General features: G+C 41.2%; 1 protein-coding gene across 6 annotated transcripts in view; it reads left to right on the forward strand.

The window, feature by feature from the left end:
* Window positions 1–27,194, forward strand: part of LOC110948839 (disks large homolog 4) — a 79,164-nt gene that overhangs the window by 15,061 nt on the left and 36,909 nt on the right. Inside the window, exon 1 of one of the 6 annotated variants that reach the window (XM_022190569.2) lies at window positions 4,163–4,291. The exons of 4 other annotated variants lie outside the window; for them this stretch is intronic. In XM_022190569.2, coding sequence (XP_022046261.1) covers window positions 4,250–4,291 — 42 coding nt within the window. In that variant the 5' untranslated portion in view covers window positions 4,163–4,249. Of the gene's footprint in view, window positions 1–4,162; window positions 4,292–16,040; window positions 16,212–27,194 lie in introns of those variants that run through there. One more of the 6 variants, XM_022190568.2, reaches the window with a different exon arrangement.

Raw genomic sequence — 27,194 nt, forward strand, 5'->3', positions numbered from 1 at the left:
TACAGCACAGGAGCCCATGACAATCTGGATCAGGGATATTGTCAAATTTCAGCTGCTCCATGCGGACAGTTTCATGCTCAGACACTAGATTATGCTACATTAGCCCGAATCAGAGAGCACATATGTGGTGTGTGTTCTCTAAGGTCGAGGCTCTGTGTGTTTCCTCATAATTAATAGGAAGTAGGCAATCAGATTACTGTATCAGTTATTCATGGGCAGTCCTTTGTCACTGGCATTTATAATGCTCTCATGTGAAATTCATGTCACGGATTTAGAGGTTTTTAACCTTCTCAATCTGCAGAAGACTTCTGCGAGTACCAGCCACATTTGAATTACATGCTTTGTAACTCTAATGATACACCTTGCTGCCTACATGTGTGGCTTTGGCCCTGAAAAAAGGGGGAAAAAAATCAACATTTCAATGGAGAACATGACATGAGTTAATGACACCGTGAGAGTTCAAATACAGATGTGCTCACAGTCAACATAGAAATGTACAAGCGCACATATTTTGTGTGGATTTGTTTGTCTCTGGCTTTGTATCTTCATGTTCCTCTTATAGGTGATGTCAGTTGCCTAGCAACCAAGCAATCAGGGCCCGATTGTTGCCATGACAACATGGCAGGGGTATCATCATGGAGAGAATAGAGATGAAAGGAGGAAGGGAGGGAAGGGAGAGAGAGAGGAGAGGAAAAGAGAGATAGTGAGCGATAGAGAGAGAGAGAGAGAGAGAGAGAGAGAGAGAGAGAGAGAGAGAGAGAGGCCTGCCATTGAAGGGTGTTGATAATGTGAAGCCCACAGCGTGCAGGTAGGAGGATGACCTCTGTGTAGGCGGCAGCAGAGAAGGCTCATGAATGCGGAGAATGGAAAATTAATGTTTGGTCTTATGCGGCTGGATCCGCAGGTTACACAGCGTTTGACACTGTTCTAACAGGCTTCGTTCCAGATGGAAATGTCACGATGTGCTCCAGTTGTCTTTAGTTACAGACAGCGAAGCTGATGCAGAAGCCACAGCTCAGTGTGTCGCTGAGGTCCAGAGGGCTTTGGGCCTAACCTCTGCAGGTGTCATAACCCATCCATCACCCGACAGCAGTCCACTGTAAAACAGTCCAATGGGGTCATGGTGCATTTACTCTGTTTATTCCTCCAACCAACTCTGTTTCTCCCTTAATACAGTTGTGTAGCAGAAAGAGACAAGGCCACAGAAGGAAAACGCAGAAACTACACTCAAATATGCCCATTATTATGACAGTTAAGCGATTGATGGGAATAACATTTAGTGCCAAAATATTGACTACACTGACAGGCCAACTAACACTGGCCAACATGACTGTAAAATACGACATCAGTATAATAAATGCACTTTTCTTCACGCAGCCTGCTGTCCCCAATTTTAGCAATTTTATATTTGGTACAATAAAACTACTCTCTCATTCACTAACAATATTAAAATCAAGTGTTATTTTTGAACATCCTGGCATCAAAATTTTATGAGAATATTGACTTTCACCATCTAGTCAGGAACTATTTTGTTTCGCTGCAGGAACACACACCACAGGGGAGTGATTCAATGCAGCTGCTTTGGCGAAAGGGTTACCATAAAGCATCTAATACATCCCTAGTGTCAACTCATTACTCTGACTGTACACAGGAACGTATCTGAATTTGTGATGTGGACACAGGGATACAATTGATTGCTGCAGGATTGTAAGACTTCGTACAGAAAGTCTGTCTTATTGTATTTACAATTTGTCTAGTAAATATTGATCATCATGGGTAAATCAAAAGAAATCCTGAAATGTAAAAAAAAATCTGGGAGCACAATTTTTTAAGGCATCTCTAGGCCTTTTATGGTAATATTTAGCCAATGATGTCAAATAATTGATTGGTTCAATGTGCCTATGACTTAAATGTGACTATAAATATGAATTATCATCTGTTTCAGCAAACCAATACTCCTTGTAACACCTGTGGTTTAAGTCTTTTAATTTACTAGTTATTGCTGTGCTTGGCTGATGTGAATCGCTGAGGTGAGAAGGTGCAGTAGGCTATATTAAGATACTATTTGCACCAAAGGCTGTCTGAGACGTCTGTTTTTGAAAAGCATAATAAAAAAAAAGCATCCTTTATATAGAAAGAGACTTGAATACTGAGCCGACAATACTGACAACCATCACAATCTCAAGGTGCAATTTATGTACAAATAACACATCAAATGAATGAAAGCGTCAAGAGCACAGTCAGTCATCCATCTAGGAAAAATATCAAATTTGATGTTAGATTGTAAAATATATTTTAGCTTAAAAAAGATCACAGATAATTATAACAAACTTAAGAGAAAATGAGAATGAACTGCCTTCCCTGCAGTAACAGACGGAGCATAGTGGCTAATTTTATATCGCTAAAACAGTTTACGAGGCACAGTCACCTTCGTTCTCGACACTTAGTGAATGATTTTTAAACCGAGATCCTGCACAGTTAGGTCTTGACATTTTGCACATTACTCTTTAACAGAAGAACCTCTTCGATGGAATGATGAGAATCCTTTTTTTTTAACCCTGATAACATGTACATATGGTGTTTTTCAATGCTTCAAGACGTATTATGAGCCAGTTAAGAGCTGAACACTTCCTCCGTGAAAGGAGGTGGGGATCTTCTTCTGAATTGATGTACAGGTTGAACATGTTCAGTGGAGTTATTCCAATATTGTTTCCATTGTGTATCATGGATTTATTCATTTTACAGTGTTTGAGTAGCAGATGAGCTGAAGTGCTTGAACTGCAACAAGTAGTAAAGGAATGGAAGGAGAGTTTCATTGATCTACACATTATAAAAGGGCCATTTTAAGGCAGGAAGGGATTATTTTAACAGCTAAAAACAAGTTTGATACGCAGAGATGAGCTTTTGGGGGTTTATTCGGTGACTGAAGAGGAATTTTAACAGATAGCTTTTGTCTACAGTGATAAGTGCCCAATTTCCTCTATTCATACAGCTCTTTATATTTTTAAAGTTCTGCATCTTTCAAGATCTGCAAATAAAACAAGATCAAATTGTCAGTTCTTTGCTACTGTACTTAAACTGGCCTTCTTTCATTCATACGATATATTTAATTTGAAGTAAAAAAAAAAAAACGCTTTTATGATACAGAAATGTGTAGTCATTCTCTTTCAAGTCAACCCCCACCTCCCCTCCGATATCTTCTGATATAGTTTCAGTTTGCCATAATACAAGTGGGGCTGCAACAAAAGATCACAATTTCATGATGTCAAAATGTTTTGATTGTCTAATGAATGTCAAATCAATCAACTGTCACCAAATAGGAAACAAAATCCCTGCATATGTTCAAGATCCCATAATAATGTACAGTGATTTGTTCAGTCTGATTAAGGTGTTCAGCTTAGAATGCGAAACTGGAAAAAATAAAGGGCACAAAATCTCTACTGTGAAGCTGCAGCCACAAAACGTTAGGCATTTTTGCTTAGATAGATGACAATTAAGCAATTATCAAAATTGCTGTCAGCCAATCAACCCATTAATTGTTTCAGATTTTGAAATCCGCACATCAACAGGGTCAGTTTGGAGCACCAGTGACACGAATTTGCGCCTAAAATCGAGCATATAGGCTGCAGCGAAAATACCAGCTGCAAAGAGATAAACATGTAAACACACTGTGATTGTATAACTGAGAGATCTGTGTCAAAAATGCTCCCAGTTCATCAGAATGTTTTGCCTCGGCTTGACGTATGCATGCTGGGTATGTGTCTGACGATGTGTCACGGGGGGAGCAAAGAGCCGATCGGATAGAGGCGTACTGTTAGTGTTTACTTAAAAAGAAAACAAAGGAGGGAAATGAAACAATATAGACGGTTGACTCTCCGTCTCTCCTTCTTCTCTGTTCCCTCCCTCACCCACCGACAGTGGCAAACATATTTTATGAGTCACGGCTGGAGCAGACTACCGGTCCTTCTCGATTCAGACCCTTGCCTTTAACATCAAGATATATCCAACACCAACAACTCTGGCTTCCAGGAAAACTCTCTCTCTCTCTCTTCGTCTGCTACGACACCCCCTCACCCCCTCCCCTCCCCTCTCTCCCCCTCCCTCTTTTTTTATTTCCCCTTCCCCAGCCTCCCATCTCTCTCTCTCTCTCTCTCTCTCTCTGTCTCTCTCTCTCCCTCCCTCTCTTTCTCCCCATCCCTCTCCTCTACTGCGGGTGTCTGGGAGGCTGTTTTTCCTCTGTCTCTTGCTCATGAAGGGCCGCACTAAGCTCCCTTCTCTCTGCCCATGTGTGGTAGGTAAATTCACCTCTCCGTTTGTGTCGTCCTTCTCCTTCCATCTCTCTGTTGCTGCCTCTGTTTTTGCATGTTAGCTCAAAGTCTGCTAGTCATTCTGGCAGGCTTAGGGGAGGTCTGTATCTACATCTGTGCATATTGCATCGAACATGCTTGGAATCCGCTCCACCGTCATAGATTCGTCAGAAATATGTGTATGAGGACATTTTTTTTCCTGCTCTCCTTATACGCGTGCTCTGGAGAGGTTTAATTATCCACTTCGGGTATTACGTATGAACGTGGCCTGGCACATGTGGGTGTGTATGTAGCTGTGAGCCTGTATAGACATGGAGAAGGAGTAAAACTCTCGCAGACTTGTTGATCAGAGCATTATAGATTCATGTATGTGGCGGTTTGATTCTTTGGCACCTTTATCCTTGTGAAGACCAGTGTCCTTGTGTGAGGAAACCCCTCCTGTTGACAGAAAAAATTGTCGTCATCACTTTGAAAAAGATCATTTCATTTCTGGGGTTACAGTGACGGATGTAGGATCAGCATCAGGTTAGAGACACAGATTGTGGTCGAGCCTTTTTCTCATGTGCAGGCTATTCATTTTTGTTGAATGTAATATACAGCGCCCTCCATAATTATTGCCACTCCTGGTTAAGATGTGTTGAAAGCCTTAAAATAAATTCAATTTTTATTGCAGAAGCGTACTCTCGCGCTGAAAATTGTACAAAAAATGTATTATAGGAGAAGATTAGGTGCTGTTTTGTTGGCAAAACGGGCCTGTACAAAGTATTAACATCAAGGTTGCTAATAATTGTGGCACACATGATTTGATGTAAAAGAAATATTTCTTAATGTGTGATTTTTTTCCCCACTGAACAAAGGCACTTGAATTAAAGGTTGGATTTTGCTCTTTTTTTCATTGTGGTCCTATATTATTTAGAAAAAAATGAATTTATTAGAAGCTAAAGAACACATCTTAACCAGGGGTGCCAACAATTATGGAGGGCGCTGTATTTATATGCATCATTATAGTTGTGTATGCTTGTGAAAATGAAAAGAGAGGAAAGTCCTGGGCTTCTCCTCCAGTCTTAATTAGTTGAGAAGACAAAATGAGCCTCTGCTCTGGCTAGCTCAGTGTTATGATACCAGAATGCCACTTATTGCAATTCCACATCCAGAAAACACCGTCCATGTACGTGGTCGAACGGAGCTTTGAACCGTTCTTATGGTTTATTCGTCAGGTCGAATGGCAGATTTACAGTGTAAGTGGCCCTGATTAAGGAGAATCATTACTTTTTTATTGACTTTATAATGAGAATACACTCTGCAGTCAATACGTTATAGGGCATTAACTAATTTTTGTTGTTTCTGTGCAGCAGTGTGTTGGGCTTTACATCGACAAACCCTGAAGTGGCGCCTCTCTGCTTTAATTTAAGTCTGTTTACATCCACATGAGATGGATCTTGTTGCAAATGTTCCCCAGGCTTTGTGGATTGCATTTTAAAAAAACAAGTTTTGTTGATTCTCGTTGCTGTGTAAATTTTACATACAGCCCATTTACATCAAATACAACTACCAGGACAAGAATACAGAAGTACTCCAGGAAACCTTTAGACTTCAGGATCAAAGTGTTTTGGACAGACAAGACAGAAGATTGACTAGTTCATGAGTGATGGGAGGATGAAAGTGTGAGACAGCTCATAATCAACGGCATAGCCCATCTGTCAAACATGGAGGAGGTGGTGTTATTGAAGGGGTGTGTAAAACTGCCGTCTCTGGAGTTCATTGATAATTTCACTTCTAACAGCTGCAGCAGGATGAATGGGTGTATAGAAACATTCTGGCTGCTCGCATCCAAATGAAAGCACCACAACTCATTGAACGATCAGCAAGATACCACTAAGCATAGCAGCAAAAAGGGCTTGTAGGACCAAGCAGTGCGGTGGCCTAGACCGACAGAGTCCTTAACTTGGCCTCAAGTTTAACTGAGCATGTGTTTTATTTAGTGAGGGACAGTTTGATGACAAAAAAACCCCCAAAAAGGCAAGAAACTGAAAATGACCTCAATCCAGGCGGGTCAGAGCATCATCTAAAGCGATACTAGGAATCTTTTGAGGTCTCTGGGTGATAAATATTGATCTACCTCTGACTTTAAAGGATTTTCAACCACATCTGCTAAGCTTACTTGAATTTGTTTGATTATATTTCATCCTAAGCTTGGGGGACTGTGTATAGAAATAGTATTAATGCATGCAGCTTCACCTGATGAGGATCTGCTGCCCTGATTTTACTGTTTTATCACTGGCTTTGCAGTTACAGATTTTCCTTAGACTGTGCCTTTTGTTGAAAGAGATAACAAAGACAAGAACGGGGGAGTGACATTTTGTAAACATTCCCCGACCGTGTGTTGTGCGACCGTCATCGGGTCACCCCTGCTCTTGCTTTTTAGGTGAAAACTGATCGGGGGCCACTACGCTGAAGCAACATGATCCACCAACATTCTTGTAGGACAGAATGAGAAACATGAGCTTCAAAAGATGCTTAACAAGCTAACACTTCAGTCCAAGCTGTAGCAGTGAGACTACATGCGGTTGTTCTGATTGTCTTTTGTCTGATCGTAAACTTGTTTTAAGTGATGCTCCTTTTACAGCAATGTACAGCTTCATGATGATGGGCCGTGTGATTGGTCAACTGGTGTGTGACAACAAGGATGCTGACAAGAGAACAGAGACCAATCATATTTATCTCTTATTCGGCTCATACTCAAATGTTTTCTTCATCCAAATGAGACAGAATCCAAGCTTGTGGATTCGTTATGTCTTTGCAGAGGTGATTTTTGCAGATGTCCAAACTGACCCAGAGAGTCAAAGCTTCAGTATTCATCCGGTCTGGTGAAGTTTTCATGCCTGTGTGTGAATTTCTTGAATTCAAAAGGCAGATCAATGCAGTTAGTTGCCATTTCCAACAAAAAGAGCAAATCCCGTTTGTTGTGTAGTTCTTACTCTGTTTTCTGCAATCATGATAACAACCTGTATTGAACCAAACACCGCTTGCTAGTTAGCACACTGGATAATTATGGTAAGATGTTAATTACTATGCTCTCTTAAGTCATTGTTAGCCAGGCATTTTAGTGCTTTTACCTGAGGAAAACGTTCAGTCTGTTCTAATGATCCATTCTGCCTATTTACTGCCATTCATAAGAAATTAGAGTTCCCCTGCCCACAGGATTGTCATGTACCAACAAGCACAACAATGAGTGACCCCACATTACCTCTGCCTGCACGGCTTTGCTAGATATCTTTAGCAGCCACAACATCAGATATTGCTGGCCATATAAAACAGTGCTGTGTCACAGAAGCATTTATCCAGCTGAGTCAGTTTCTCCCGTCTTCATTTTTGTCAGTGTTGTTTCCTCCAGTTTACAGTGTCATACGCTTGTACTTCTGTTTTCAAATGGCAGCTGTCGACAACTGGAGCATAAATACTGACAGCCAGATCTACCTGTTGGCACCGGGCGGTTCTGTTTTTATCATCTTGGCTAGAAACTGTTCTGTGGCCGACCAGACCGATACCCCGCTGTGCTCGCTACTTACCGAGCCAAAGCTATGTGGTGGCCTGGGTTGCTTTTGTTGCATTTCATCAGAGGTGGCTCCAAGAAAAAAGAAAACAAAAATCGACTTCCATTCTGACAGTCTATTAAAAGTATGAAGCCGTTTCTAAGTTCGACAACGTGCGCTCACCGCTGTGAGCTTCAGTACGAGTCGATCATAATTAAAACATGTCACACAAGTCCTCTTCATTACACAATGATTTATTCAGCAAATGTTTACGCCGATCGTTCCTTCATCAGAGAAGCAATCCATAATGACAACTGCTCATTTATGCTTAAAAGCTGTCTGGCAGTCAACACTAGAGCCCGTGATTAATGTTAGACTACTGGAGAAAAGCAACATGAGAAAAGTCAGTCAAGTCACCCTTATCCTGCCGGATGAGTCCTTTGAGCTGCATGTGTGTAAATGTGACGCCTCTGTAAGGTCAGGAAAACTGGCATTTCATGGTACCTGCTTCATAAGCGTCACTGTTGTATATTCAAACTACAATAAAATGAAAAATACATCAACTTTGGTTGTATTTAATACAACATTGTATTAAGTAATGATCACCAATGTGCTGCCAAGTAGGTGAACTCTAGTGAGTCCTGGTCATGGTCGTGTTAGACAGCTTACAAAATCCCACAAAGCAAATTTCTACACCTAATTATAGCCCGAGCTGCAGCCACAGCCGTCGGCAAAGAAAATTAAACTAGTCCCAACTAAACTGTAGTCTTAGCACCGTTATCAGAATAGTTCAGTGAATCATGAACCTTGCTGCTACCGTTGCCACAGAAACCAATGCGAGCCTTGTCGACACAGTGGAAACACGGCTACATGGAAAGACATTTGGCTTGTTCTCGCTTGTTAGCTCAGAAACAGACATCGATACTGTGTGTATCTGGATTTGGCGAAAGTGCATGGGACTCGTTCTTAGATTTGGGAGAACAAAGCTGAACATGGCTTCTCACTGCCACAAATATCAGCCAATGTCTAGTTTATATTGTAGCACCTGAACTTAAATCTTCAATGTAAATTAATGGAATAAAAGTGAGTGTCAGTAGCACACTTAAAACTGCCCAATATATCAGGAATCTAAACTATATTTGTGCAAAAATATGCTTCACCAAGGATCAAACTGCTTTTTTACCATTATGTTATTCAGTAGTGATGAAGGATCTGTTTAACATCATTTTGTTTCATTTTTACACGGCTGTGATTAATAAAAGTAGAGGTATGTACTGTCCATTGCATTCATAACATTACATTAGAACCACCAGGAGTCTGAATTTAGATGAACTCGAATTAGATGCTACTCAGTTAAATCGAGGAGAATCAAGTGAATATATAGTATATTATTGCACATGTCATAAAGCCAGACATTGCATTATCATGATCACAAGATTAAAAGTGAAGGCAGGAGCATGACGGCTGGTTCTGATTTAAAATAGGCAGATTCTGTTCAAGGTTAAACTTTGAGTTGACAGTCTGTGGTGATTTTACATCACACATGTTTAAGTGTAAGGACGGCTGGCAGAGGATGGTTGCATTACTGTGGACATCACACCATGGCTGTCTTTAGTGTGGGAGGAGGCTCAGCAGAACCAGTCTGTACCAGAGAAAGTGAGGCGACGGCTGTAAAGAATCAGACCAGTAGCTGCTGTGAGACTTTCTTCGCCTGTCACAGGGAGAGAATCGTCTGTGTGCTTTCATGATTACGCCGTGGATGATGTAGATGTTCTCATCCTGTTTGAGGGTGGTGCAGATAATTATACCCAAGAGCTCAATTTAACCATTTAATACCTTTCTCTAAGCGTGTCTGCTGCTACCAAAAGGAGAAAAACAAGTTTGTTCCTGGGGTAATACATTTTTGGCTTTTGAAGTGCGTTGAAGGTGTAAAATGCACACCATACTTCATGCATAATGCATCGCTCCAAGTCATCAACTGTTGATGATGACTCCATTTGGCCATGTAAAATTTACACAGCTGGATGAGTTTGCAAGAGACAGGCTCAAGAATATCAGATGTGAAACACGGCGGTTTGCCCGGAGAGCAAACTTTGAGTGCTGTTGTTGCACCTGCTGCTGATCTGGGGCATTGCTGCACCCGTGGACTGTATAAAAAGATGGATGCAGACGCAGTGAGGTCACCCACTGGTCTGTGGACTGCTGCTCTGAAGACTCGAGTTTGGAACTTGTGCTGTCAACATATTAGTTTTTTAAAAGGACTAGACAATCAAGGTGGATCTGACTGAGGACTCAAGGACACTATAGGCAGCCATGTGACAGCTACTTGTTAATCACAAGATAGCCTCACCCTAAAATAATCCCAGTTTTATCATCTATTTCATTTTAACTGCGGCAAAAAAGCATTATGTTATACTAAAGAAGGCTTGAAACTACCGATTGAGATCATAAACTTGTTAGGAAAATGTTTACTTGCTTGACAAATGAAGTGAGAAATAGGGCCTTTTTCCTGTAGACTTTTATACAATCTGACTTTTTTGCAACCAGAGGAGTTGCCCCCTGCTGGCTATTTGAGAGAATGCAGGTTTATCGCACTTTTGAATTTGCCATCTTTTTTATAATTCAATTCAATTCAATTCAATTTTATTTATATAGCGCCGATTACAGGTCTAATTGTCTCATGACGCTTTACAGAACCCATATGCCTTATGCAGTCTGTCGCTCTACCACAGGATTCAACATGTCCAGATGTTAGATATAATATTGTTTTAGTTTGTAGTGCTAGGATGATTTAACCCTCAAGCAATTTAAGGGTAGGAAGAAATGGTTTTTAAAGGTCACCACAAGTCCAACTTATCATTCCGTGACATTCTGAAGAGTGAATTACTGATATTACCCAAATAATATTGTTTAAAGGCTTTTCGGGAAACCAATTTTACTTGTAAATTATTACAAGGCCATGTCCTGTTTGACTTGACCATTTTTCCTTTTAACTGTAAGCAAAATCAAATATTCCAGTGGAGAGAAATCAGATCTCGCAGGTTCTGTGTAGGTGTGAATACTACAATTCTCACCTTGGGTGTTTTCCTTGTTGGTAGAGCTGAGGCAGTCTCAGAGCCTCCGGAGATTCCCAGATGTGTTTGCACTTTAGTTAGACTATTTCAGTGTCAAAGCTGCTGAACGCTGGAGGTTATAGAAAGCTAGAGTAGAGGCTTGTTATTTAAGTATGATCCACCGTGAGAGACTGTTTAGATTACCCGTTTTCTTTGTGTGGCAATAGGTATAAATCTTGCAATCACTGTCAAATTTTCTTCTCTGTTGGCTTTTCCTTCACCAACAATGGTCCAAAAAAAATGAAGGTTCTTTTATTATCACCTTCACAATTGGGATGAATTTGTTATTCATTGGAGAATGTGTGAAAATATGGGCTTTGTTATCAGTTAAAGGGTAATTCTGCTTTATTTCAGCCTGGAGTGCCCTTTAATGCAGCTATTGTGGCTCTATGAGTCATGCTAACTTTACACTCTCCACTTCTACTGTAGAAAGGCTACACAAAACAGTAGAAATTGCACTGTGTTCTCTGTTCAAATACATAGCATCAAACTGAAATGACTTGCAATCATCCTCATTTTCGTACAAAATAGCAGCGTGCACTGATTAATGTGCCGGTTGATTAAGTCGTATAAGTGTTCCCAGATGATGATCTTTAATGTAATCAGTGAATATCTTCTCCAGGTGGGTAATTTTTGTAGGAAGTCTTAGTAAGACTCAAAAACATTTTGGATTCAGACTTTGGTTATTTCTTACATCACAAACCGAAGGAACCAATGCTTTAAACCTGCAGGGTGGAGCTTTACATATCATTACTCTTCTTCAAAATCTGTTTACATTTGAATATGACTGGCTGAATCGATGCTAATATTACAGCTTGATATTGTGTAATGTAGAGTAGACTTTCAATGTTTGAGTAGACAAAGGCGAGCTGGTGTGCTCCATCTGCAGTCAGCAGGGAGGGATGAGTGGAAAGAGCAACAGGGATTGTAGATCTGCACATTGTAGACTCTGGAAGATAGACTTTAAGTTGGAAGTAGAAAGGGTATTATGAAGATAGAACTACAATGTAACTGAAATGGGGCTGCATTTACATTCACCATGTTATTGGCATTGTTTGGGGATAAAATGTATGAAATTTCTTCCTAAGAAAGGTTACTGGTTCTCCAGGTAAAGACATCTAGTCAAAACTATTGATCACACTGACATGAAAAATAAGCCGACCCAATCCAAACTGTATCACATACAGTGTATTCAATCTGAATAAAGTGAGATTTTTTTTAAAAAGGTATTCAGTTTTTCTGATTCTAGATTAAAAATGTACGATTCCTTACAGTCAAAAGTAAATTTTACATTGTAAGGTCTTTGATAACGTTCAGTGTCAAGGTTCACCATTAATGGCACGTCTTTTTATTCATCCACTGTTAATAACAAGATTCAGAAATGGCTACCGAAGCTCAAAGAGATGCGAAAATGTTCAGTATGGCACATCTGGTTCCACCTACAGGGGAGGCTTAGCACAGTTTTTGGCACCTGCAGGCTCAGTGGGTCGCTCTTCTAGTCACAGCGCTTCTTTATATTCTCTTTCTATTTGAGAAAAAAGTAAAACTGTGACATGTTTCATTGATATTGCATGTAGCAGCAGCGGAATGAGACACCTGCTATTACGCAGACAATCACCCGTGACAGGAAGAGTCATGTTATAGATACAGTGACCAGAAAGCTGCCTGCAAGTGGACTATTTGTTAGGGCTCTGCCACCCCCTGCAGATGTTGTCATGGAAACACTCTTTTGGGCTTCTCTCTCTCATACAATGCAGCATTAGGATGTTAATGCCACGCTCAACACGCCACAGTTCAGGTTTCCATGTGACTCCCACACTTACATAACGCTGTAGTGGAAGGGGAAAGCCTCTTACAGTATATGATAACCACGGAAATTATGCTGTACGTATGGGGATTATAGATGTTGTTAGCCATATGCATCTCTGTGCTTCTTGTATAAAGGTGCCTTTATGCAAGTAACCTATGTAAATGTATAAAGATGAGTGCATTTTTACATTTAGAAAAGCATACACTGTATACGGTGCAGTTTGGTAGGTTGGTCCTGCAGTATACGGACTGATTAAACTAGAAAAAGTGATATGAGTTTCTGTGAAAATAAGCGAGAGGCAGCCCAGATATGTACTGTATATACAGTCATGGCTTCTCTCTTGTCGTTCCTTTACACAATTTGAGCTCAATGGACAGAGAAATTCAATCAAATTCATAATCAAACTGTTGCAAAAGAGGTTGCAAAGTTTGAGCTTGCCATTTTATTTTTTCCAACTCAAACTGTAACTAAATAACCGAGTAGCTCTCCCCGTCTCGATACCATCCATAATTCTAAAGGCCATTTTTGTTTACGTCTGGTTGCTGATTTGATGATTACACATTGCTATTGTGAGACTACACCTAAGAATTGTCTATCAAAAGCTCAGTCGGTTACTTTCAACAGTGGAGTTTAATGTCAGGGGAACACACAAAAGGGGAAAAAAAAAACTGCGTGGATGTAATTTAAATGGAGGAGTGGAGGCGTGGAACCACCCTTGTGTGATTTTGAAGAGGTGACCTATTGCAAATCTGTTACTCACTGGTGCAGTCATTTTCAGTGTACAGTCAATGCCGTCCCTTATTAAAAGGCACTCTCTGCTGCAATCAAGGACAGACTTTTACTTTTTTTTCTAAGAAGGAATATCCATGGTAACAGCTGTTGCAGTCTTCGCTGTGTCCTTACGGGGCCAGAAGCAGGGGTCAAACGTCATAAATCTGGAGAACTAAAAGAAGAATGTGAACAAGGCAATGCCCACATAGTCAAACACACACAGAGAAAAGAGAGAATAAACTGTTATGTGATCAAGACTGAGGATTCTCTGGCTGTGTAGACTTTACTGTTCTGGAAAATTACCATCTAAGAAGCTTCATTTGGATATTTTCTATTCATATGCTGATTTACAGACTTGCTTAATTAGTATGTTGCTGTATTATTTTATCCCTGAGAACCTGACACTAGTCCACTCCACACAGTGTTGATATTCAGGACCTCCCTCTGTAGGTCTGTGATAAACCTGCTGATGTCTTTAGCACATTGCAGATTTCCCAGGATATCCCCAAGTCTCCGGGAGGGTGATGTAGTTAAAAAAAAAAAAAAAAAAAAAAAAAAACTATCAGCAGCACACTGGTGTATTTGGAACGCTCTCTGTGTTCGATTTAACGCTGACGTCACCCGGGAGCACTGAGCCCTGCGCCGCAGTCGGTCCTGAGATGAATGCACAATATTTAAATCTAGCCTACCTGGTTCTCTCACTCCACCCTGTGGGCTCAGCATGTCAGCACAATCAGTGGAGTGGAGGGTCACAAAACGCAGAGAAAACGAAACCATCGAAAACCTCATCTTTATAAAGACATAAATAATACCGAGACAGAATGATTTCTAGCATGGAAAAAAAAGAAAGTTGCTTTTAGACATTGCTGATGATCTTGAGTGCTGACTTTAGAATACCTTTTTTTTGTTCATAGATATTAAATAATGTAATACAGCGGGCTCATTTTCTGGACATCATAGGAAACTATTCGGCATAGATTTAATTTAAAATGATTTGATCTTGTTTGTTGTTTACAACTGCATACGACGTAATTCACTCCACACTACAACTCCTGTGCTTTCTGCTATTTCTCATGCATACTTTTACAGCTCCTACCATCTCAAGCAACTGCTAGGAAAGAATTTCCCCGCAGCGATTAAGTTTTTTGATTCAGCTTTAACTTTGAATTAATTTACTTTTTATTTCAAACAGTCAACCAAAGACTTAATATAGCAATTTATTCATTCAACAACACTACTGTCACTGCTTAAGTCAATTAAACAGATTTTTTTTTTAATTCAGTGAAGTTTCAAACCAAAAAGCTGTCCTGCAATTTATAAGAACCACTTGAACAGCAACTATCAGGGTCAATAAAGCAATATAGAGAACAAATACTTGTAATACTCAGTGCTATGCTATTTTACATTACTTGACATGCGTAGCATCAATGACTTTGGCCTTTTCAAAGCCTGGTTCAAAATGCATTTTTTCAGACTGGCTTTTAATACTCAGCAATGTGGTGACATTTTATTTTATTTTATCTTATCTGATTTGATTTTATTTTCTTGACACGTATTTTATTGTTGCTTTCTTTTAATTTACTTTTATTCTAATTTTACTGTTTGATTTTAACTGAAAAGCACTTTGGTCACCTTGAGTGTTGTAAAGTGCTTTATAAATAAATTTTGATTAATTGATTACTTTCCTGCCTTTTTTGTGACTGTACGTGTGTTTCTTTAACAGACACGTCATATACATCAGCGTCCCTTTTTCCCGTTGTGAGTATTTTTTAGCATTTTATGAAGAATGTTGGGCTCATTAATAATACTGCAAGATGACGGATACAAACACAAGTGTGCTGATAAATGACAGTTTCACCTGAGGACGTTTCCCATTCTTCAAGTGCTGCTCACTGGATCTGAGAGACTTCAGCACCCTGGACAGATGCTTTTATCATTTTTACCGCAGTGATCCAACAGGGGGCGCAGCGACCACATTGTTCCATGTGGTGGCGATCAGGGCTGTTTGATGCTGTATTAGAAATATTTCCCAGCTCCCACTGCTCTGTAGCGGGATATTTCGGTGTTTTATTGTAAGTTTGACGCCGCTCCTAGTATTATCCCCATGCATTGTCGGTGACTCATTGATAACTGCGCGCTTTTCAGTCTTTTCTGTGTGATTCCAGCTGCGCTTCGACTACAAACTTTACGGCCAATCAAGTGCAGAGAGCGCGGAGAGGAAGAGAGAGGGAGAACCTGTGCACGTTGATGCCGCCAAACCTTTCGGACAACATGGCTTCACACGCACACACACGAAACAAACATGAACGATCTGAAGCCATATGAGGATTTTGGAGCCGCTGCGGTCACATTTCACCGGGGCTGCCCGCCTATTAACGGACACCACCGACTCCCCCCCCCTCCCCCCCCCCCCCCCCTCTCCATCGCCCCCCTCCTCCTCCATCCATCCCTCCCTCCTCCCTCAGCATCCGCGGCTCTCGTCTAATTGCATCGTGGCTCTGTAGTGAGTGAGTGAGTGGCGGCGGACCGACGCGCTGTGGTCTGTGCTGTCTGCCCGGTGTGAGGGTTTGGACTGATGTCTCTGCCTGTCAGGAATTTAAAGTGTCTCTCGCCGGTCATGTGCCAGTGTAAGGTCATCTGCAGCAACCGGACCCTGTCTCTGATGTTCGGCTGCAAGGTAAGATCGGGCTGGCTGCAGCGGTTTTCTGTGCATTTTGTGCAAATGGAATAAAAGAGAAAGAAATATGAGAGGGGGGGAAAGGCCCCTTTGTGACATGTGTGATCGCCTTTTGTCAGCGTTTCTCTGTTGCTACAGTGATCACTCCATCTCCTGTCCATCTGTTTCCAGGTGGCAGCTTATTCCCAACGTATAACCTTTGGATCATCGCGTTTTCATGGCCGTTTTTCATCCACACACTCACACACACAGATTGTGCTCAGCATCGTGCATGCCTGTGTGTCTTTACCATTACAGCTGTTTAATGAATGAAACATCACCCCCCCCCCCCCCCCCCCATCACATTTTTTTTGTGCTCCATACCTGCAGGCCAGGTCACCTCAGGGCTACCACTGGTTCACATTTTTACTTTACAATACTGCAAAAGCAACCAACATGCTCTGCTTTTGACCTTGGGAGATGCACTTTATTGCTCAGGGGCGACTTGAATATCATTCATCATCAGAGAAATCGAACACAGCAAGGGGAGGCTTAATCCCAGCTTGGAATAAGGTAACAGAAACAGTGGCCCTGCTGTTTTCCTGCACCAGCCTACTGATGAATCTGAGCCGGGCAGGTTGTTGTCAGCCGCTTATCAGCAATAAACAGGCTGTTGTGTTGAGCGTCTGTGTTTGCAGTATATGATTTTGGTCTTTGTGTGTCACGAGGGGAAATAATGTGTGATCATTCATTCATGCACTGATCACATCCCAGATTTCCCTCCATCCCTTCCCTCCCCCAGCTTCAGGTGTTTCCAGTATGGCAGCCAGCTCAGAGTTCCCCTCCACATGGCACTATAGTCTGTTAGCGCCGCGAAGCCAAATCTGTCTACACTGCTCCGCCGCAGCCAGGAATTGTCCCAACACTTGCCAAAATGATGTGTACATGTGTACAGAGCTCCAGATAATTTGTTTGTGTTCACTCCCGACATTTTGGGTTCGTGTTCTGCCTTGTTGCTCCATTCACTTCCTGCATTTGATTAGTTGTGTACCACTGGATGCGAAATAGCTGGATTATATTTTATAATACTGCATTAACCGCGACTGTTTTTATCTGCCGAGACGCATTTCTATATTTGAAAGATGCTGCCAGTATAAATTAATGCGGGTGTTTGCTCTCCTTATTTCTGAAAGACTGCTCCTGCTGTGCTCAGTGTTGAGTATTACTAGCTCAGATAATCCCATGCGTCCCCATACATCGCTCCCTCCTGACTCATATCTTTCTCCGTAACTCAATCGGCTTCTTTGTGGAAAACACATCAACATTCTTCTCCCATAGATTCACGCTGCTCTTACAGTCATCATGACCCACCAGTGAAATGCAACTCCATGGTAAACACTAATTTAGTAATAAGAGCAGCTTTCACAGCTCAATTAAAATGAATTGTGCTTGGTTTGCAGTGTGTACACTGACAGTTTAAGCTTGTATTATAAGCAAATATTTTTGCTTTTTGAGTGTTTGAGAGCCTTTTTCTTAAGCTATTAGCATATTTTCCCTCCCTTCTATGAAGCCACAGTTAATGTGTGCACAATGAGCTGTCTTTTAAAACATTCTAATCTTGCCAGGATTCAAGATTAGCCTCTGCATTGTTCTTTCATGCCCAGATACCTGCTCTGCACATATGCAGGTTTAACAGAGAGCTTGTGTCCAGTCGATTGCAGTCTCATTAGGAGGTTTAATAGGTGTTTTTTATTTTGGATCTTTGGGATGTACAGGAGAATATACCTTTACCACCCCTCTGTATCCTCTCTTTTGTTGTCTCTGCCCTTGATTGTGTTTGCTAAACTTCTCTGTCACAATAGCTCCCACATGAGTGGTCATTTCCCAAGGTGATCCTTCAAGATTATTTATTTGCATAACCTTTGTTCTTAAACAAAGCTCGGCGCAAATCCACTTAGTCATTTCAAATTCAGGATCTTAATTAAAAAGGTCTTTATGTGGTTGCAAGCATTCAGCAGCGCTTTAATGCGCTCTTTTACGCTCAACGCTCGCTGATGGCCTCACAACATTTAATCAAGACATTCTGCCGCACCGAAGTTTGTCTTTAAGCTATGATTTAATGCAGTACTTAAACTGAAGGCCGCGCCAACTAGCCAAACCGTGGAGTTTTTAATGGAAACCCAGTATTAATGTAATGAATGATTTAGAACTCAGGGATCAGTGTGCCTTCATCTCAATATCAAGATCGATAATCACCTCACCCCGAGAATCGATTCTCAGACGACTTTACTGGAAAATGGACAGGAAAACGGCCCACTGTCACTCATTACCAGCCAACTAATCAAATGATCAAGAGTGTATAAAATATTGGATGGCGGTGATATCAAAGGGGAGGTGACGTGCTGTGCGTTGTGATGTGTAGTTTGTGTTTCTCTGTGTGCTGGGCGCACTGGTTTTGCATTTCACATCCGCACTGTGCAAACACACATCTCTTCCTATGGATTTGACCTATTTTATCCTGCTGTCATCTTCTTTTACAAAGAGCGGTGAGCCACAGCGCTGACGGTATGCTTGAAGAAACACAGCAACAACAATGTGAGGCAACCAACGTTTACGAATGCTGTGTTTGGATAATATTGAAGCATTCAGGGTCGCCCCTGCCTCGCTAACTTGGTCCTCTGCATGTCTGCTATCAAATACGGCACCTGGTGTTATGTGAGCAGCGGATGTGCAGGTTGTAGGAGTAAGTAACACATTCATGATATAAAAACCAGCACTGTACAGAAACGGCCCTTACTACGTCTATCAAGGCCAAGGAAAAAAAGCTACACCTGTTCCTCATTCAGGTAAACAGTGTCTCACTAATGGGTGCAGAAACTAGAGGCTTTATGTAACAGACTCGATGGCTTAATTTAAAGAACTTCACCATGATCCTTTATAGATGTCAAAGCCACCACAATTAATCTCCATATTACCGGCTTTCACACTTATATGGTTTGTTGCTAAAAAAAAACCTTGAGGTGTGCACATCAAAGCTGCAGAAACTGCAGTGGACCACTTGGAAAAGCCAACAGAGGCCTTTGGTAGAGTCACTGTTCAGTCATGAACTGGCAGTTATTAATACTTTGAATTGATCGCCTTTTCAATTCAATTCAATTCAACCGATCAGGATATTATACATTTTTAAAAAGCCAACCTAACAAAGCATCTGGCACAGATATGCATCATCAGCTGTTAAAATTAAATTCATTCCCAGCCTCAGTGTGGTGCAGAATCACAGTTGCCCTCCAGGACATGGATGTTCATGGAAAGCAAAGCACATAAATAAAGTCTAAGGCAGCATTTCTCTCCAAAAGCCAAAATGAAACTCTAACATCATGTACAGCCAAGATCTAATCATGAAAGATTTTCCAATTTCAAACTTTAGCTATAAAAATCAGACTTAGATTTGTAGGCTTCATACATGTGCTCTGTTGTATGTATTTTTGGATTAGGAGTGGGCTATATCTGTACTTTGGCAAATTCATCTGCAGTTCAAGCGATTAACCTCTGATTCTTTTTATTTTTACTCTTTGCATGGCCGTCCAATAAGAGAAAAAGGCATAATGACAAAGAACTGTTTACCCACAAATGCACTAGTAGCAATGTCATATCAGATTTTTACTACAGAATTACTGATGCCAAAAGAATTCACAATTCTCACAATATCTACAAAAGATTTGAAAAAAGAAAAGCAATTTTGTCCGTTAAATTCATCTCTGTGTGTTGCACTGTCTGCCACTGGAGTATTTACAATAGTATTGTTATTAAGGGTACTATTAACATATCAATATTTTATTTCTTAAATGTAATAATTATCATCACTACTGATATATCCCAACACCCCTACAGACTACACTCTAACTGCTCTGCACCTGAGAGGCTGCAGACAATCGCTTTATTACAGAAAATACCCACTGCTGCTATTACTGCATGCTCATTTCTGATGAAACCATGAAGCAGTGTTGCTGTACTGTGTGCTAAAATGGCCTCCCCCTGCATGCATGCATGCATGTGTGTGTGTGTGTCTGTATAAAACAGAGGACTGCTGAGGAGTTAACGCTGCAATCCCCCCATTACAAGTGCAACATACATAAAAATGTATGTACTCAGCACAAAAATGGTGTGTGCATGTTTCTGTGGGCAGAGGGGGGAGGGGAGGAAATGATCGCAACTGCTGGGCTCCTTATGAGGTCGCACCTGACCTGCAAATTGCAAACACAGTAGGGCGTTTTATGTATATTTAGATTTGGGTTAATTAAGTGCGACTGCAGGTAGGGCGAGACGATTTACTTGTGCTTTGACTGGTGCTAATTTGTAATGGGTGCTCGCTGGTCATGCATATTGTGAAGCAAAGCCTGCAAGCTGGGTCATGTAACTTCAGTCCACAGCTGCAGTCACGTGACATTCTCCTCACTGTAACAAATATCCAGCACAACCTTTTCATGTTGATGGTAGGCCTGCATGATATCTGGAAAAAAAAAAAGGCGATATATTTTGAGCGATATATTTTGTAAATTATAAAAGTAGAGGAATTTTCACGTAAAGATTAATCATTCTAGACAGACTGGAGTACATATGTAGAGTGCATCGGCATGGAAAATTAAATACAACTAGAAAAAAGCTGTTTGTAGCCTTTTGTTATGTGGTGTAACACTGGCAAAGGCATCCAAAATAATGTTCAGACCATACAGAGCTTTGTGGGGCTGATTTAAATGTTCACGTAAATTAGTTGTGTTGCCTCATGTGATGCAAGATACTGCTGATTTAGTAGCTGTTTTTGGTCAACATAATACTTTCTGTAGGCAAAATATTTCTCTACCACTGATGTTGCATTCTAGCCTAGCCATGCTACACCCATGTTTCTGACGGCACAAGGGTCTAGGGAAGCTCGACAGGGAGGGAGGCGGGCTAAAAGGTTGTCTATCAAATCCCTCTGCAGCAATTGGGTAGGTATACAACCAATCAATGCAACGAATAGGCTGACGTAGTTCCGAGAGCACCGGCGGATTGTGGCTAAGTCCCATTAGCTTCCCAACCAGCGGAGCCGCGGAGCCAACTGGTATATTAAGGATTTGCCATATCCCGTCGGCATAAGTCCAACTACGTCTTTCTTCTCAATGAAACACTTCAGTGCCGTCCTTTGTTTATCTTTCAAGTTGAATTTTAGCTTCAAATCTTTAAGGGCTGTGGCCAAAGCCGAGTCGAAAGATAACTGTTTATTGTGCGCTGGTTGTTTCTGTCAGAATCGTTACGCCCGCCTTCTGACTCTACACTTCATGGTGATTGGTCCGGCCAGTTTTAGGAGAATCCAGCGTCGAGCCTTATGGAGGGTAACTAGACCCACCCTGGCAGAGAATTAAATTCGTTGCTGTGGGTTGTCTAGCGCGGCTAGGCTAGTTGCATTCCTTTTTGCAACCAAATCTTCCTTTCCAGTGATTCTCTCATGTCATGCTCTTTGCTTATTTCGTTTTGCACATGTGCAGATCGCATGTCAACAGACTCTACATTTTTTAAATATAGCAAATTAAACTCTGTGGATACCATTAAATCAGCGTGTATTATGTTATTCAAACAGGCTTCTTTTGTCGATTAGGCATGGAAAATGAGAAGTTTACTTTCCATATGAAGCAGCAAAAGAAGCTGTCGCATGACGTGTTCGAGTTCATTTGCCTTACTTAAGATTGCACTTTCTGTGATGTGATCGTTGCCCATGCACACGTCGCGATTTCAACGTAATGTGCAGCTCTACTTGGTAATGTACTTAAATGTGGCCTATTCAATTCACTTTTTGTCATATTTAGCTGGTATTTTCTCATGATTCATTAGCTGTCTTTTCTGTCTCTGTTTAAAAAACCCTAATATCTGTTGTGCATACACATCCCTGGATATTTAAGTGGGAAACAAACATAGTGGCTCAAAACTAATTCACACAACTCTATTCTATGCTACATACGAATGCACAGGACAGAGGGAAAGGGAGTGGAAAGGAAGATGGAGCAAATGGAGGCAGGGAGAATAAGAGGGATCTGCCATGTACTAAGTAAATGTCATCAATCCTTCTCACTCCTTTGCTGCATGTGTTCACCTGAAAGCTAGTCATCTGTCGGCTCTGAGTCTAGCCTCCTCGCATATTACGAATCCGCACAACGGGGGAAGTTACTATCGTCATATCCTTCTAAATTCAGCTCAGCGTTTTCCTTTTTTTTTTGCGTGTGGAGCAACAGGCTCAGAGCCTAAACGCCAGGCATTAATTCTGTACATATTCTCCATTTACATAATGATCTGTTTCACATGAGTTGGCTGACTGTTGCCAACTCATGAAATTGTTTCTTGTCTCACAATTAAGCGTGAAGTTCCTGTGAAAACAGGCTCCAGACTGACAAGACAAGATGGAAACCTCCCCCCCTCTGCACAAAACCTCGGCAGCAGAACCATGGCCAAGCACCCACTGTGGCACCATCCACTGTATCTATGACTCTAATCTGATTATTACATTTGACGATGATGCATCTGTGTGGGTCCTATCAATGATGAATCATCCCACAGAAAGGAGATTCAGAATCTCATTAAGATTAGATGAACATAAATTAACAAGTGAATATTTAAGACTGATAGGAGGTATAAAACAGCGCTGACTGTGTGTCCATGGAGTAAAAGAAAATAGGTTTCTTTATTTATTTTTTATGGCTTTTTGTGTTTCACTGTAGCATAACAAGCCTTCTGGAGGTGAAGAAAGCCCAGTGACACTTTGGGGATTTATTTTTATTTTTGGAGGACGTCTTCGGATGGATGGGACATTAATGAGCTTTAAAACATGCGCCGCTGAAAGTATTTTTACATGTTTGATCAAAGTTTTCGTCAGGTATACTGAATATTTCCGCTGGGCAGAATGGGCACCCAAGTCATCTGCCTTTGGGGACAACGCAGAGATGCGGTTGAGGTGCCGCTCGATATGAAACACCTTCATTCTGCTGCCTAGGAGACTCTTTTGCATTCAAAGCCGCTCACACAAAGCTATTGTACTCCTCTTCTTAACACACGACGCCACTTTTGTGCTGCTGCTTTTGGAGCTTGCTTTATAATAATAAATTCATTAATGCATCATAAATAATACATTAACAAATACATTTCCCCTCTTTCCATTTTGTTTTTGTGTTATTAGGCATGCACTTTGCAACTTCACTCTCACAAAGCTGTCTTTCTTTGTGGCTGAAGTGTTGCTCAGGTGGAAGCTTTGCATTCGCTGTTAATTTCCAGCATTACAAAGAGATTAAAGCGACTACACCCAACAGCAGTGTTAGATTTGGGCGAAGAGGGTGAATCTAGAGCGTCTCCATGGGGGGATAAGAAGCTCTTCTTTGTTGCGGCTCCAATTTTTGATTTAGGCTGGATGGATTCTTACATTAAGATCCCAACTGCCTGGTGCAACTTTAAGCATTCTGCCCCCATGGTAAATGTAAAGTCTGTTGTTATTGTTGAAGCACACATAGCTACAGGATACTAACACTTGTCAAAGTGTTGTGCTGAAACACCTTGGAGACTAGTCTGAAGTTATCACTGGCAGGAGATGAGTGAATTTCCTGTCCTCTGAGGCTTACATATACATGAAAAAAAAACAGTTGTACTGGTAGGTGTTGGCTGGCAACAGTGATTGTGATAATGCAAATGAGATGAAAGCTGTGTTTGAGGTTTGGCACTCGCGAGCACGCTTGCGAGTGAAAATCAACTGCGAAGGCAACATTGACTGTATTTTGATGGGTTGTGGTGAAGAAGAGAAAGTTCAGATGACCGTCACAGACGACCACTGTCCTCTCTGCTGTGCTCAGTCGAGGTGACAAGGAGTGGCGATGCTATGCTGCGATAAGTGCGTAATTTTTCTCATCTGTGGTCAGTCTGATTTTAAAGACAGCATTCAGCTTTAACGTAGCTGGTTTATAATAGGTTCTTGTGGGCTGGTGTGAGGGTTTGCTCACTGACAGCAGGTGTTCTGGCCTACATACAGTACTGTATGTGTAGGGAGATCGTACTACTGAGGAAAAAGTAAAGCTGGGTGAGGCATATAGTACATTTGAAATATCTCTTCAACCAAAAATATTTCTTAATAAATCTCCAGGATGATGTCAGCTGATGGCAGAATAGTAATGACCGTTGAGTATGTCATTAAAATTAAGGAGCTGCATGAGGCGCTGTTAAAAGGGTGAAAAAAATAGGCAGCATTGTCTAACAGAGGAGGCATTGTAATAAGGAGCAATTGTGTATGTTTTGGACAATCAATTGCTTGTTTGTATGTTTTAAATGATTATTGAAATGAGCCGCTTTGTTTGTGAGAAATGTCACTTGTCTTTGGCTCTGTGATAAATTTGCACCTTTACCTCTCCAGATATGTTTCACTGAGTTCTATTGTTCTTCGGGTTCCAGCAGGTAGTTCATTCTTACAGCTCTGTGAAGCATCGCACCGACTTAGCACCCAGCAAAAGCAAAATCCCTGCGAGTTCATCATCGCAGCATTACAGGAAAAAGGTTTCATCATCATCATAATTACGGAGGAATGTAAATAGATGAACATTCAAAAGCGTAAGACCTCAGAATTCTGTGGATTTACCACCTTTAATTTACACCTGAAGAGCTTCTCATGATTACACCTCACATGTCAATGCATTTGCAGTCTGAGTGTCTTGGAAATTATATACCCGAGAGGTGAGGTTAGCTTTCATTCCATTACCTAATGCACAGTAATTTAAAAGCTCGATCATGGTCCTTGAATTAGAAACTGAGATGATGGTAGATACCATTTGACATTTGGCTCTACATTAACTTAACTCATTTAACCATTAAAGGAACAGCTTATTCTGCCACACCGTGTGCAGTTCTTATTACAGTACAGGACAGGCGGCAACTGCTCCTGCAAACTGAGGAAGCTCTCCTTATAATGACCTTTACAAAGGAGTAATTCCTTCAAGATGTATTGGATTCCTTGCATGATGATATACTGATACAATAAAACCTGGGGAACTCGGAGGAATTTTGTTGCAGGGGTAATTTCGTGGGCTGATTGTACAGTTAGAAGAACATATTGGCTCTTATAAACCCCCCCTATTGCGAGAACAGAACCCCAGGAAAACAAATTTAACTGGCACCATGTCCAATTAGGTATATTAAAACAGATAATAGCCTATTATGTTTGACGTGTATTAATTCAACTTCCATTACTTCAATCCTATAGCATTAGTACAACCTAAAACCACACAGACTGTACTGCAGACGCAGAGGCGCAGTTGTTTAAACTACGTAAATAACAGAACAAAATTAAACAGCATCAATCATCTATACAGTATAAATACCAAAGTTCAGAAAGAGCCATGCAAATTGGAATTATGTTTTCAATATAAGTTGTTCACTTTTTACGTATTGCACAACATAAACAGCTAACAGAGCTTTTTCTTCTGTTTAATGGACACTAGTACTGATGGTAACATGTGCACTAGACTGAAACATAGATACATCAAATTGAATAAACGCTCCAAACATTTAGTGATGAGTCAATTTGTGTGAAACTGTGAAGCTTCTGTTAGAGGCTGCTGGCATGGATAAAAAAAATCATGGACTCGAAAAATACAACCGCCGCCGCACGCCATCTCGAGCAGAGGTTCACTGTCCTCATCATGCTCCTTTGTACTCAGGAGAGAGCGCTGCCTGTTTGCGTTTTAACCGTCTCATCATGGACTGATATCTGGAGCACCAGGTGAAAGCGGCGATTAGTAATTTTGGAGCTGGGAAACCGAAATGAAAGATGAACTTCGATGATACTCAGGAGCGAGAAAGATCCTTTACTGACGAACCAAAATGTGCCTCTTGGTCATGTTGGCACTGGGATAAATGTTGCAAAAAAAATACCCCGTCACATTTTAAATGATGCTGTTTCTGTTATTGACAAAAATCCTGTCCACGTAAAGCCATCTCCAGAAGGACGCTTTGTGACATATCATTGAATGTCCATCCCCCACCAGTGGGACAGAAGGCAACATGGCAGCATGAACATTGGTCATGCAGGAAAAGGGGGAGGCAGTGGAGACCAGAGAGCTCAGGGCTACTCTGAGCAGTGATTCATGATATTTACTATTAGTTCCAGGTTTTAAGTTAATGTTTTCTGTTATCTAATACAAATCTTTTTTTTGTACCATCCGCTGATACCGGATTAGGATTGAGAATACTTAATTAAATCTGTATTGCAAATAGTTTTTGGTGTACAGTTACATAATATTTAATCTAAGTTTACATTAATATAGCAATGCCAGTGTGTGCAGTACTTAATACGGGGGGGGGGGGGGGGGGGGGGGGGATCAATTGTTTCCTGCTTATTAACTTGTAATTATGGAGCTGTGCTTTCCATGCCCATTCATTTTCTCTGTCGTCTGCACCCGTGCAACTGTTTTCTGTTTCCTAATATTGATGGGTTCACTTTTTTTTCAATTTTACCCATCCCCCTCAATTTCTCCTCTATCTTCATCTCTATTTCACTCCCTCTCTTTCTTGCTGTCTCAGTGTAATGTGATCCAGGACCGATGCTGGCAGCCCCAACTGTGGCACTGCAATCTCTGCTCTGCTCTGGTTGCTAGGCAGCCTGTCTGAGACAGGGCTCAGTGATGCACCTCCCTCTGCCGTCTGCCTTCAAAAAAAAAAGGGGAAAAAAAATGAAATAAATAAATGCAAGAGAGCGTAGCAGGGTTGGCCAACAGGTCACCAGCCAAAATTCGGTTGATCCATTCAGATTCCTGTGTTTCTCAGAACAGGCAGCTTCACATCTGCAGTGCCGCATCGTAGTGAGCCCGGTGGAGACGAGGGGCTTCGGTTGGGCACAGATTTGTAGAAAACACAAGCTCTTGCCCACAGGACAGTGTGGCAGATCTCCACTGTGATGCTGCCCACCTTCTCATGTTGTTTTGTGATGGAAAAATGCTGTGT

Source organism: Acanthochromis polyacanthus, chromosome 17 (assembly GCF_021347895.1).
Source record: "Acanthochromis polyacanthus isolate Apoly-LR-REF ecotype Palm Island chromosome 17, KAUST_Apoly_ChrSc, whole genome shotgun sequence".
Lineage (NCBI taxonomy): Eukaryota > Metazoa > Chordata > Actinopteri > Pomacentridae > Acanthochromis > Acanthochromis polyacanthus.